The sequence below is a fragment of the Euphorbia lathyris genome, chromosome 2, assembly GCF_963576675.1.
Source record: "Euphorbia lathyris chromosome 2, ddEupLath1.1, whole genome shotgun sequence".
NCBI lineage: Eukaryota > Viridiplantae > Streptophyta > Magnoliopsida > Malpighiales > Euphorbiaceae > Euphorbia > Euphorbia lathyris.
Genome location: NC_088911.1, coordinates 33,780,410 through 33,794,909, shown reverse-complemented (window position 1 = coordinate 33,794,909; position 14,500 = coordinate 33,780,410). Strand labels below are relative to the sequence as shown.

The 14,500-nt window shown below is 35.6% G+C and overlaps 1 protein-coding gene and 1 non-coding gene across 3 annotated transcripts; one reads left to right on the top strand and one right to left on the bottom strand.

Moving 5' to 3' along the window:
- Positions 1 to 3,995: 3,995 nt before the first annotated feature.
- On the bottom strand, positions 3,996 to 4,067 carry TRNAC-ACA (transfer RNA cysteine (anticodon ACA)). Its single transcript has one exon. It is a non-coding gene; the product is annotated as a tRNA-Cys (tRNA).
- A 164-nt stretch (positions 4,068 to 4,231) lies between these two features.
- LOC136217710 (monothiol glutaredoxin-S15, mitochondrial) lies at positions 4,232 to 10,093 on the top strand. 2 transcript variants are annotated; one of them, XM_066004356.1, is made up of 7 exons: positions 4,232 to 4,435; positions 5,469 to 5,541; positions 6,554 to 6,688; positions 6,817 to 6,916; positions 7,974 to 8,040; positions 9,544 to 9,622; positions 9,708 to 10,093. In XM_066004356.1, the coding sequence occupies exons 2-7, from the start codon at positions 5,470 to 5,472 to the stop codon at positions 9,762 to 9,764; spliced, it is 510 nt and encodes a 169-aa protein (XP_065860428.1). In that variant the 5' UTR covers positions 4,232 to 4,435; position 5,469; the 3' UTR covers positions 9,765 to 10,093. The 2 variants fall into 2 exon arrangements, with proteins under 2 accessions (XP_065860428.1, XP_065860427.1); XM_066004355.1 differs by having other exon boundaries at positions 4,233 to 4,435; positions 5,421 to 5,541.
- The last annotated feature ends 4,407 nt before the right edge of the window (positions 10,094 to 14,500 follow it).

Sequence of the window (14,500 nt, the reverse complement as noted above, 5' to 3'; positions counted from 1 at the left end):
CACATTTTGGAATCAATGTGATGATTGTATCATTCAGCTTATCCGGGAATTCCCCTATATGTAACCAATTTGAACAAGCTATGAAAATTCCATTGCCAATTAAATGCCAAAAGTGCTGATAAAAACCTGGATTAAGCCCATCAGGTCCAGGGGATTTGTCAGAATGCATTGAGAAGATAGCCTGTGTAAATTCTTCCATAGTGAAATCCGCAATTAGGTCATTGTTCATCTCTGTTGTCACTGTTTGTTCAATGATATTCTCCAGTCCATTTTGGTCCGCCCCACTGCCTTTGAATAACTGCTCAAAATACCCTTTTGCCACTTCTCCCAATTCCAGACTATCAGAAATTTCCTCTCCCGCCTCATTAACCAGGCATACAATTGTATTTTTCCTCCTTCTAGCGTTTACATGTGCATGGAAAAATTTAGAGTTCGAATCTCCTGCTGCTAGCCAAAATGACTTAGCCCTCTGCTTCCATTAAATCTCTTCCTGCTCCAAAAGGACATTTAATCTCCTCCTTGTTTCAAAATATTTGTCAATTGAAACAACGTCACTTCTATCCCTTAGCCGTTCGAGCTTCCGTTTGGTGCTATCCACCTGGCTCCTGAACCGAGCTCTGTATCTGCGGCTCCACTGTTCTATTGCGCTGCAGCATGTGCGCAATTTATCCATAACTGGATCAGCTAAGTCCCTTTTCCACCAATTTGTCACCATCTCGATAAAACCTTCCTCAGACAGCCAAGCCTCCTCAAACCTGAACATGTGCTTCTGCTTCCGATGGTCCGTCTGTCCTACCAACAACAGCAGGGGCGAATGATCTGAATAAGCTGTGATCAGATTTTCTATTTTGTAGTTTAGAAACCTGTCACACCACTCACTAGATCCTAGGACGCGATCTAATTTCTCCTTGATCCAAAACCTTGACCCTTTTCCTCGCTCCCAAGTGAATTAGCTTCCTCTCATGTGAAGGTCCAGTAAACTGCATTCACGGATCGAATTCTTAAACTGATTAATTAGATGTGGTGGGTACAGCGGGCCACCCATCTTCTCTGCCTGGTCTAGAATACAGTTAAAATCTCCCATCACGCACCAAGGCATATCTGATCTATGTGCTAGTTGCTGCAATAACTCCCACGATTCTTTATGGCGATTGCGGTCAGCATAACCATAAAAACCCACTAGCCTCCAGTCTCCCCTCACAGCGTCCCTAACTGTCATTTCAATATGATGGTCCGAATATGATCCGATGACCACCTCATCCATGTGTTTCCACAAAACCGCTAGACCCCCACTGTGACCTCTAGCATCCACAGTAAAACAACCTTCAAACTTGAATTTTTTACTTATAACATCCATCCTTGACTTGTTAACCAGTGTCTCAATCAAAATTACAATGTTTGGAGAGTGAGCTTTTACAAGATCTCCAAGTGAGCTAACTGCCCGGGGGTTCCCCAAACCCCGACAGTTCCAGCTAATGCAATTCATAACTCTTGGCGGATCTACTCTGCAGATCTCGCCACTTCAATATCCTGAGAAGACAGATTATCCATTGAGTTACCGGAAGTATCTATCTTCTTATTCTTACTAACGCCTTCTGCCTCCTTAGTTATCAGAGCCTGTAAACTACCCTCATCTCTTCTTCGCTTCCTATCATCAATTATTTCCATCTCCACATCTTCCCTAATGCCCATCTCCCCCTCATGATTCGGGTTCTTATTTTCCTTCCCCCTCTCTGATCCAGCAGCTGTTGCTATGAATCTTTTGACAGGTTGCTGCCATGGTGTTCGGTGAGCCTTACTTCCCTCCGGCTTGATGCTAAAACTTGATTCTCTGAGCCACCGTGATCCCCCTTGATCACCACCTCTTCTGACAGGAGCTCTCAGCCATTCACCCCAATCTTTCCTTATTTCTGCCTCTGGTACTCGAAAGTGCTCATCACAGTATCTTTCTGTATGTCCAATACGCCCACAAATATAACAGAAATTACACAGTCGCTCGTACTTGAACTTTATAAATGTACATTCTTTTTCAGATCTTTTAATTTTCTTACATCTTTTTAATGGCAGACGAGTATCCATAGACACTCTAATTCTCATATATTGTCTCCTCAGCCCCATATTGTTATTGATATCATACTCCAGGAATCTGCCTATAAAATCTCCAATCTGTCTGCCAATCCCTTCCGACATACAACCGTGAGGCAAGTCATATACCTGTACCCAGATATCAACATGGTCCAAATCTGTCTCCTCAGGTAACTCCCCTGCCTTCCATTCCACCAACACCATCATGTTGTTGTCAAAAGACCACGGCCCCCTTCTAATACCCTCTTCTTATCAACCACATGAAAGAATTCCACAATGTACAAGTTTTGTGTAACCTCAGCGAAAGCCACTCCTCTTCCCGGCCTCCACAGGTTAGCAAGCTTTTTTTGCATAGCATTAAAATTCACTGGGCGTTCAGTAATAAACCTACCGATCAACGATAGTTCGTTTCCTTCCGGAGTTTTTGCTTGAGCCTAAAAACCAACCAAGGATTGATTACATTAAAACCCTTCATATAATCAGCAGTGTCTCTATTATCTACACTAAACTGCCAATCAGAGACATGTGTTCCATGAATCACAACCAAGTAATAACAAGAATGCATGCTCCTACCAGCCTAAAAAATGTTAAACTAGTTTAATTCACGAGATTATTATTCAACAAATAACAATGAGATCAGTGTCAGGATTTCTGAACAGGTAGAGCTAATTTTAGCCCAACATTTAAAAAAAAATCATGTATATATGAAAAATTAAAATCAAACTATATAAAATTTAATTTTATTGATAAATGCTAAAAAATACTTGTTATATATACTATGTTGTTAGAGATTAATATAAGATAAGCTTGAGTTTTTAGTTAAAACGGTGACATGGTACAAGTTGTACACGCAACAAAACTTAGTCTTTGAGAACTTGAATTTTGGAAAAACCTAAATAAATCCACAAATTAAAACTCCTAAGTTAAATTCTCAAATCAAAAGCTCTAAATTAAATACCTAGATCAAAACCATACATTAAAACCTCTACATTAGATTCACAAATAAAAAAAACTCTCAAATCAAAACTCCATATTAAACACATCAAACAAAATCGCTAAATTTAAAAACTTAAATTTTTGAGAACCTGAATTTTGGAAAAACCTAAATAAATCCACAAATTAAAACTCCTAGGTTAAATTCTCAAATCAAGAAGTCTAAATTAAATCCCTAGATCAAAACCATACATTAAAACCTCTACATTAGATTCACAGATAAAAAACTCTCAAATCAAAACCCCATATTAAACACATCAAACAAAATCGTTAAATTTAAAAACTTAAATTAATTTTATAGAGGTAAAGCAATCTAAATTAAAAACCTTAAATTAATTTAATCCAAAACATAAATAACACAAACCCAAATTATTTAAAATCTATAATAATTAACCTAAATGAAGACTTACCTGGTGGCATGACAGAGTAAAGATGAAAAAGAGAAATTAGTTAGCAGAAAGAAGAAGAGAAAGAGATGCAAATTTACGAAACCAGGCAAGATCAATCCTTATGTTTTTTCTAATTAGGCCTTCCACAAAACGACGTCGTTTTGGACAAGACCTAATTGAAAAATTATAGGGAAATTTACACTGAAATTCAGTTTTTAAAAATTATCTACAATTATATCACTTGCACATTTTAACATATTTATTTTTTAATATTCCTACGATTTTTTAACAATCCATCCCTCAAAAGTAGGAATTTCAAAATTAATGTAGTTATTTACTTGACATTTCTAAAATTAAGTTAAACATTTTTAATATATTATGAATTAAATTATCATCACTGAGTTTGAACCGGTGACCTCTTAATCTGTAGTCAAATGCTCTACCGGGTTTGAATTAAAATATTAACTTCTAAATATTAATATATTCATGAGTTTTATGTAGAAAGCGCAAAATTATATTCGAAATAAAAGGGCCCAACCGGGTTTGAACCGGTGACCTCTTAATCTGTAGTCAAATGCTCTACCACTGAGCTATGGACCCATATGTTCAGGGACGGAACCAAGGGGGTTGGGGTGGGCTCGAGCCCCGGCAACCGGCCGTGGAAAAAAAAAATTATATCAAAAACTTCGTTTTGCTCGTGATCAAAACGACGTCGTTTTGTTTTTAATGAAAATAAACTTCAAAATAAAACACAGCACCTTAAATCCTTGAATTAGGTCGAGACTCGAGCATCACTCTTAAGCCTCTCGCACACAGCCGGCGCAACGCAAACGCAAGGGAATCCGCACAAGAGGGAGGTTCCGCCACTGTCTCCACCGTCGGCCGGCCACCGATATCAGTCGCTACTTGCTAGTCTCCATCGCCGGACACCGTTCAGTCGCCGCTGCTAGTTTAACGCGAAACGCAAGGTGAGAGTTTTCGTTTTCTTTTTTTGCTGCTTGATTTTTCATTTTGGTTTTGCTGCTTGATTTTTCTTTGCTTTTGCTTTTGCTGTTTGATGAATTTTAGATTGAATTGGGGATTATGAATGTTAGATTGAATTGGAGTTGATTGAATTGGGATTTTTCTTTTGCTTTTGCTTTTGCTGCCTGCTGAATTTTAGATTGAATCGGGGATTATGAATGTTAGATTGAATTGGGATTTTTCTTTTGCTTTTGCTTTTGATGCCCGATGAATTTTATATTGAATTGGGGATTCTGAATTTTAGATTGATTGATTGGGATTTTTCCTTTGCTGCTAGATGAGTTGTTGCTGATGCTGCAATTACCATTTGTTTCTTCAGAATGGACCAAATGAGGGTCTCTAAACAAAATGGACCTTCAAGTTTTGTATTAGGACATAGGCTTTTTTCTTCTTATATTTAGTGAATTTCTTTTTTATGTTAGCATTACTTTCATATTAGCATATTGGTCTTTTCAGAATGGACAAATTCGTATTCTGCAACGTTATCAAACATCCTATAAACGTAGGATTCAGTTATCAAAAATAGACATGTAATAATAGTTACTGATGTTTCGAATTTTTTGTTGACGTTTTGAATTTTTTTTTTGCTGATATATTTGAGCCCCGGGTCATCCGGGGTCCTGGTTCCGCCACTGCATATGTTTAATATTTTACAAACAATATAATATAAATCTAATCAGTCAAGTACATGAGAAGACAAGTGACGGAAGATGACAGTAACTTAGGGTTTCCATGATGTTCTTTATTTGGCTTCAGATTCTTGGTATTCATTGTGTCTGATTTTTACTACACATCTTCCCTTTCTTTTCATGGAAATGAATATGAAAGATTAAAATCGAGTATTTGTTTTTTTTTTTTATTGTTTTGCAATTAAAATTGTTTTTATTTCTATTTTTTTACATTATACATTTTATCTTAATTTTATGCTAGATCACTGAATTGTGTCAATACTGCTCTACTGTTCTTCCCACATAGCAGCATGGCCAGGGCTTTTTCAAATATACTCTTGAAGGGCATAGCAGGTCTACCTGCAGCACGGTCCAGTAGAATCGTAAGAGCTAGGACTAGTTCATTTCTGTAAATTAAATCTGTTCTATTTTCTATTTTGAATGTCCATTGAAGTATATATTCGGAGTTATTATGGAGGCGTCTTGGTGTTTGCTGAAGTTATTAAAGATCTTTTACCTATATAAGACTCGTTTTTTATTTTAATTGAAGTCTTTAATTTGAATTTATGCATTAATTTCGAAGTTTGATTTTCTTTCGTCTATGCAGTTTCTTGTGTTGAGTATTTTAATATTTTTTAATGAGGCTGCAGAAGTTAAATCAATCCTCACGCATTGTGAGGCTGACAAGAAATCAAAGAATGATTCTAACATATTGAGCTTACCTTACTGAACTAGGGTAAAGCAGCTTGATCGGAAAGGGGCAGCTCAACTGTATTTGAATGATTTCTTCAATTATTGAAATCTTTTAATGGTTTAGTTATCTGTACATATGCTGCATTGAGCACTTTTCCTTTATCAATTTGATAAGGATCACCTATGTTGCGAGGAAATTTTGATTTTAAATTGTATCACGTTTCTGAATTCAGAAACCGAAATTCTCGGAAACTTGTATGAAACATTTCATCTCAAGTTTCCATAATTTTTAAGAATTGGTAACTTGTTTCTTGAAATCTGGAAACTAGTTTCCTAAGATGTAATGTGTGGATCAATGTTAATCACATGTTCAATAAATCCCTAATATTTCTAGATCATCTTCTACAAGCTTTCAAAATTGGAAAAAAAATGTCTTCTTTCCCTCTATTACATGACTTGTATGTAAGTTTTTCATATATGAAAAAGAATTAAATATAAATTCTTATAATTTTAGAAGTTTATAGATATTTCCATAGATATCTTTTTTTATTATTTATATGTTTCCCCATGTTTTCGTTTAGTTTTTACAAATATTGTTTCCTGGTTTCTGTTTCTGTTTCTGTTTCCATGTCTGTTTCTATTTCCATGTAACGAAGAGGATTACATTTGATAATGGTCATGTTATGCTTTCAACATTTGCAGGTTTCCGGATCGTTTTATCATCAAACAATAAACTTCTCAACGACTATTCCTAGTAGTCCTGACACACATGAAGATTTTCAACCAACTAGTAAAGTTGAAAGTTCTGGAATGTCTTTGAAAGATATTGTTGAACAGGTGATTCTTTCTTTTTATTATTTTCTTTTTCTTCTGAAATTGTGTCTTGACCTTGTTATCCCTTGCTTCCCAAGCCAATGCGACTTTTTAGTTCTGCAAACTGTCTGATTCTGTTATATCTGGTTTAGGATGTCAAAGAAAATCCAGTCATGGTTTACATGAAAGGGGTGCCTGATTATCCTCAATGTGGATTCAGTGCTGCAGCAGTGCGCGTGTTGAAACATTACAGTAAGTATTTAAATTTCTTTATTTTTCTTGATAGTTCATGTAGCATTAAGTTTACTGACTTACAAATCTGTAACAAACTTGAAAACGATCTAGACTGAAACCTTCTTGAGTGTCTCTAGCATAAGAGTGGTAAACATGGCATAGATACGTTGAAAAGTGAGGAGATCATCAAATTAGGAGGAATGATTTCTCTTGAAAATTAGAAAATCATTTTTCTACTAGCTGATTCTTGTTTGAGCCTTGATGTAGACTTTGGTTTGGTCATCTGTAATGAATCATTTCTGGAAACCTATCATGAGATTGATTATGTATGACATGTTGCATCTTACTCTCTCTCTCTCTCTCTCTCCCCTTTTCTTTAGTAAGAATAGGGTCAACTTAGTAGCCTTAGCGGAGCTAGGGAAATGATGTCCATGGATAGCAAAGTTTGTTCCGTGAAGCAAGAATTTCTATTTTTTAATTTATAGTTGTGTTCGATGTTACCCTTAGGCGGTTCCTCTCCCAATTAAAGTATATTGCGTACACCAACTCAAACTCGAGATATCTAGCTTAAGCGATTTCCTTTTCTCAAATTTGGAGAAATCAAAGGCATGATAGAACAAACAACCATCCAATGACTAAGATGGAGAGCATTGTTTATGGATTTATAGATCCCAGAAGAAAATTGAATAGTAGTGCTTTCTGTTCTATGATTATGATGGTTGAGTTTTAAGTTTTTTTTTCTGTTGCATGTACTTCAATTGTTTCTTGGACCTGTTATGGAAATATCCTCAGCATCCTTTGGTTACTTCAACTTAGAGTGTTTGTGCTAATTCTTTTACTAGTTTCTGGTTCACCGTGCATTCAAAATCTACCTTCAATATGTTTGCTAAACTGCTGGTGCTAGGCAATATTCAGAATTAGAACTCCAAAATCGATTTTCGCAGAACGCTGGTATAAGATGTGTCTTTCTATTAATTGTTACCCTTGATTAGCTTTTTGACATTGCATAGCAAATGTATTTTACGATTTTTATGTTATAATCTTCTTACAAGTTACAATTTTGTGGCGTATGCAGATGCTCCCTTGAGTGCAAGAAATATTTTGGAGGATCCGGAGCTGAAAATGGCTGTAAAGTCCTTCAGGTAAGTTATGTGTATAGTGGTCTTTATTGTTGTTTGTTACTAGGCATGTTCAGAACATCATTTTCCTTTTGCAAACTGCTGTCATCCGTTGTGTTACATATTTTCCGGATGAAAAATCAGCACTTTGAGGTTTGATATCTTTGAATATATGCTGCTAAAACCGGTCATATTTTTTTGGAGCCTGGTACTCTTTTGTAATCTAGAACTATCAGTTGCTTTTTGTTCATACAAAGTTAGTCTAAAAGGGCTCAGACTAAATAGTAGCTTTTAGCTTCTTGATTTGCTACATTCTGCAAGTAATTTTTGTTTTTCAGTGGTTTATCCTAGATGAGGAGTCTTATATTGATGTGAGTTTTGGGACAACGTACTCTACCCAAGTGGAATACATACATGAGAAATACGTATGGGTTAAATTAAAGGTTAAAGTAGATTACTGATATTGCCTTGCGGTTTCAAAATTTAGTACTTGTATTACATGCTCCGAACCTACAATTTATTAGAGTTATATTTGCCCAGCGTACAATCACGCACTGGTAGGAATTTTGTTTTCCAAGAAATCCTATTTCTACTTTTTCTTCACTGACATTCAAGTATGTGCCCAAGCAATCTCAGTAATTTCTTATGTATTAGAATGTCGATGATTAGTGAATTATGAATACTTGATTCGAGTTTGAAATGCTTACTGAGTAATAATCACAGAATTCTCATTTAGCAAATTCTATTTTTGTTATCACTCCTGTGGATTACTCAACTAACCATACCTAGCCTAACAAGTGAGAATGACAACTTCTCTTTCTACTGACTTATTGTTAGAATCTGATTGTATTATTTGGCTACTACTTGGTACTTGCTGACGGTAACCTTCCAAGTATCCTATCCAATTCTGTATATCAAGTCAAATACACTTGCACAAATTATGCTACTGCACATTACATCAATTTTCTATCAAATAACATTTCCTTATAGATGCACAGTTTTAGTGCAATTCCGTTTCTCCTAACCCTGATTACCTACATTTAGGGGCATAATCTTCAACATTGCGAACAGATTGTTAGCTTAGCATGTTCTACGTACATTTAATATCAATTTCTCACATATGCTCGCCCTATTGTCGTTAGTCACTAAATAGTTTTTTGTGGCACCGTTTTTCAGGCATTCTGAGTTAATATTTTTCGGTTGAATATCTATACCATCCTTTAACTGGCAATTGTGATTGTTATGCTAGGCGTCAACATTTTAGGCATGTAGAGCTTCAAGTTTAACAGACGATGTTTAAGCTGTTAATAGGATATCCAAGTTTTGGGTTTAAATTCCCAGGTTTAGGGATTTAAATTTCTTTTACGGGTCTTTGTATGGACGGCAACATTACAAGTATTAGTACATCCATTATCAACCCATAAAAAGAATTGAGATCTAAAGTGTGTGAATGCTGGTTGTGTTTAAATTTTGCCCAACTAAATCTCATGTGATATGTAGTTTTTGAAATTCCACATTTTTCTGCAGCAATTGGCCTACATTCCCACAAATTTTCATCAAGGGGGAGTTCATTGGTGGTTCAGATATAATTATGGATATGCACCGGGTTAGTTTTTTAATCTCCAATCGTTCTAAACCTTGAGTTTTTACACTATTATAGAATGCCTGATTGGAACCTTACGCCTTTGCAGAGCGGTGAACTGAAACAGAAGATTGAAGATGTCGCAGCTAATCAGAAGTCTGAATAGTTAAAATACAGTGTTTGAAGAGCAGATAGATAGGCTATTACGAGCTTTGGTGGTCTCCTGATAACCGGAAAAAATGAGAATTCATGGTCTGGTCTCTTACATTAAGCTTAGCTAAGGAGTGACAACCTTGAGAACAGTTAGTTTTCGTTCAACAATAATGTAACCAATTTCTTCCATTGCATTTACTTGTATCAATGTGGATGCATTTGTTTTTTTTGCCCTGAATGAATCCGTCATCAGTCTTGCCCCATGTCAAATGGAACAAAGCCACTAAAGTTTAGAGTTCGTGTCAATAAAACCACTAAACTTTCAGTTTATGGTTGGATCTAGCGAAGTCTTACTGGAAAAATAAAATGATGTGGCGAGTCGATTAAAAGTCAAATTTATCATGTCATATATTTCTTAGAATTTATGTCAGTGTATGTATATATATATATATTTTTTTTTTTCATGTGGTTCAATCTTGAGAGTCCACGTGTTAATTTGCAACTGCACAACAATGTCAAAGGGGCACTTTCGGTGAACTGTTTTGATGCGGAAGTCAGTTTTTAAAGGACTGAAGGATGTTCATGATTTGTAATCAAAATAAGTTAAACTTACTCTATTTATACTGATGTTGAGCTATTGGAGACGGTTGAGTTGAGGAGCGAGGTGTCTTCTGTTGATGGGAGGAAGATATTGCGGTTTGATATTCTTTAAACCCACTAGGTCCTTGATTCTCAGGATTGTGTTTAATTGTGGTAAAGATTGGATATTTGATTGGGTATAGTAAGACTTTCCAAGTCGAGCTTCTTGACATGCAGCTGTGTTACTTGGTTTTGTTGAGGAGATGCCACGTGCTCTCTATCTCCAAGAGTTGGTTCGGGCCTCTTAGACAACGTTAAAATATAAAATGTCAAATTAAGAATTTATATTAATTGTATAATAAAAGATGCTTTAGTTAGTGTCTACCTTTTATTAGAATTAGTTTTACAAAATTATAGATAAAAAAACATTTTTAAGTACAGTGATATGCAAAAGAAATTGTTCGCTTAAATTCAAATGTCTAGTTATAGATGGAGATATAGATGAGTTGAGCTATTCATAAATGGTTTATGTTGATAAAAGTTCGATCGAGTTTGATTTGATTTACTCGATTCAAAAATTTGTGAACAAGCTTGGTTATAGATTAGTAAACAATTCAAAAAATATTATTATAATACTTGTGAATAGACTCATAAGCAAATTCAACTTGATTATTATTTTTAATAATAATATTTATAAAAAGAGAAATGTAAAACTATCTAGTTTTATATGAAACTTTAGTTTTTTTAGGTTTTAAAACCACATGGTTCTGAGGCATAATTAATAAATTGTTCTAGATGACCATAATTAACGAATTACTATCGACATCATCGAAGCTACTACCATTTGAGCTATGGACCCGTTTGTTTTATCTACTGTTTGCTGTTGGAAAAAGCTGCTTTTCCAAAAAGTAGAGATTCTCTGCTTTTGTAAAAGGCTGCTTTTCAAAGTGTAAAAGGCAAACAAGAGGTCACTAACCAAACATTTAATGCTATTTTTCAACTGTAAAAGGCAAACAAGAGGAGTCTAACTAAACACTTAAAACCCTGCCTTTTAAAATGAAAAGGCAAACATGAGGTGAAAATTAGGTAAACAAACACCCTCTATAACTCAAACTAAAAACATAACCATCACCTCATTGGTTTTTTTTTTAAAACAAAAATGGATTATTTCTGCAATTTCTCAATGCAATAGTCTTTGATCCCAATAAGTTGAATTTTATTGATTCTGAACCTTTTATATATGTTTCAATTATGATCCCTTTTCCTGTTTTGTTTTTTTTTTTTTTTTTTTTTTTCTGAAATTATATGAGTTGGAACTTTTCTGATAGACCAAAATCTTACCATCTCCACGATGGGATGGCAACGGGTAGTGTACCCGCGGGTATTCGGCACTACCCGACCCTAATGGGACTACTCGTACCCTGTATAAAAGGGTATGAGACGGGTATGGGATCAAAACCATTACCCGTTAGGGTAATGGAACGGGTATGGGAATACCCCCTAGGGTACCCGGTATCCGTTACCCGTCATAATTTTTTTTTATATTAATAAATATCATTATTTTTTAGATCTAAGATGTGACATTTAAACCCCAACCATTTATTTTTCAACAATTGAGTGATACCACTAAGCTACTTTATTCTTATTAAATTAAGGTTCAATTTATTCAATTTTTAGATTGATGATTTATTAAATTTATAGTTTGTTAAATTTGTAATGTTTTTTTTTATTTATTGATTCTTAACGGGTAAGAGTACCCGCGGGTATCCGCGAATTAAATGGGAAGGGTATGAGATGCAAAAAGTATACCCGTTAGGGTAATGGGACGGGTACAGGTAATTAAAAAATAAAAAGGTAAGGGTTTGGAAATGGCATTACCCGCGGGTACCCTACCCGTTGCCATCCCATCATGGACCCTTGTTGGACTATCTCCTATTGGATACCCACCCCCGAGTCACCTTCATGGAGGATATATATATATTGGATACATCACTATTTTTAAACTCTCTCTTTCTTAATAAAAAATTTTAAGAATTAAAATTTTCAGTAGCTTTGCAATGAAGGATTATTTATGGGGTGGTCATTTTTATCGATGCTAAAAGTGACTATAATGTTCGATTTTGAAATGCACAGACTACAATAAGTAGGGATGGCAACTGATAAGGTACCAATCCCAAACCCTTACTTTTACCCGTCTCATTACTCTAACGGGTATATTTTTTGCATCCCATACTCTTTCCATTTAATTCATGGGTACCCGCGGGTACCTTTATCCGTTAAGAATTAATAAATAAAATAAAAAAATATTACGAATTTAACAAAGTATAAATTTAATAAATCATCCATCTAAAAATTGAACAAATTGAACTTTAATCAACAAGAATAAAGTAACTTAGCGGTATCACTTAATGGTTGAAAAACAAAAGGTTGGAGTTCAAATTTCACATCTTACGTCTAAAAAATAAAATAATCTTCTTTAATATATAAAAGAGTTATAACGGGTAACGGGTACCCTATGGGGTATTCACATACCCGTCCCATTACCCTAACGGGTAGTGGTTTTGATCCCATACCCGTCACATACCCTTTTATACAGGGTACATGTAATCCCATTAGGATCAGATAGTATCGGGTACCCGCAGATACAGTACCCGTTGCCATCTCTAACAATAAGGGCTTTTCCACCCTTAACCAAGAGTGGGAGTTCGAACCTCACTTTGGGTATGGAGCAATTTTAAATCATTGGGCCAGCTGTCTCATCCATTTGAGCTGCCTACCAACCAGTAAATGTAGATAAATCTAGATGTGGATATGGTTTAAAAGTGCCGTTGTGGTGGTGCGGACCCTCTAGTTCATGGTTTGAAAAAAATAAAATAAAATTGAAAATGGAGGCAACAAAGGCCCATGTTGAATTTAGAAGCCTTGCTCAAATAGCAAAGCTATTTTCCGAAAATCTGCTAGGTGGTTATGCGTCCAACAGTGTCTTAGGTCACCGACCTCGATGAGAGGTCCGCAACCTGAGATGGTTCCACCAAATAACTAAAAAGGGTGGGTCTCTGATCCCAACCCCTGGTCGGTGATCTGACCCTTTGAAATGTCACTTTTATGTTTGCTTGGTCCCCTGACACTTCCAAATCAACATCTATAAGATTTACCTGCTTGGTCCCCTAACACTTCCCCGATGCATTTCCAAGCACATTAATCCAAACCAACATCTATAAGATTTACCTACTTTGGAACGACATTTTGCACATTTGCATCTAAGGCTTTTAGAGGAGAGGCATCAGTGCCCTCGACCCTACTTCATTTATTTTTTCCTGAGCCTTTCTTGGAAAACAAAACATTCTCCTTTCCATGGCCTCTCGGATCTACACCCATTCAGTTCTTTATGTTGTTGTCCTGAAGTCCAGTTGAGAGTAGCACTAAGAAGCATTGTCTTTCGAACTACTGTTACCTTTCCTCTTAGACACATCAAAAGAAAATTGTTGCATAGGCGAGTCATCATTATTCACCACTGTTTTCCCTTCCGAGTATAAGCAAATTTTCCATTTGATTTCGACACATTGTTAACTTCGGTATTACCCCAGCAGTCCCAACAGTAATGCTCTTGTTTCGAGGAGTGTATTTACGATTAGGAAACCATGCGCCAAGGCCCATACTCATTTGCATTAGAATTTGTTGAATTTATGCTTTAGTAACTGCTACATTATTTTTGTATTATGTTTAGTATATCTTTTTCTGTAAGTTTGATTTAGTCAGTTGCTGAAGTGGTTATTAATTCACTGATGTGTAGGAAATGGTTATTCAACAGTTATTCTGTAACTGTTCCTGCTGTATTTAAACTTAGTATCAGATCAATAATATTAACCCTTTTCACAACAAATTGAGTTGTTATCAAATCATCTCATTCATTCTCTTTTATTAAGTCTGAAATTCCAACGAATTGGTATCAGAGCTCTCTTCTTGAGGGACTTGTGAATTTGTTATTATTTCTTTTTCTCTTCTTCTTTCATGGATTTGTCAGAAACTCCATTTACTGTATTAGCACCACCTGTTTTCAACGGTGAAGGCTATCATATTTGGGCAGCAAGGATGGAAGCACATCTAGAGGCTAATGATCTCTGGGAAGCTGTTGAAGAGGACTACGAAGTTCCTCCATTGTCCGAGAAT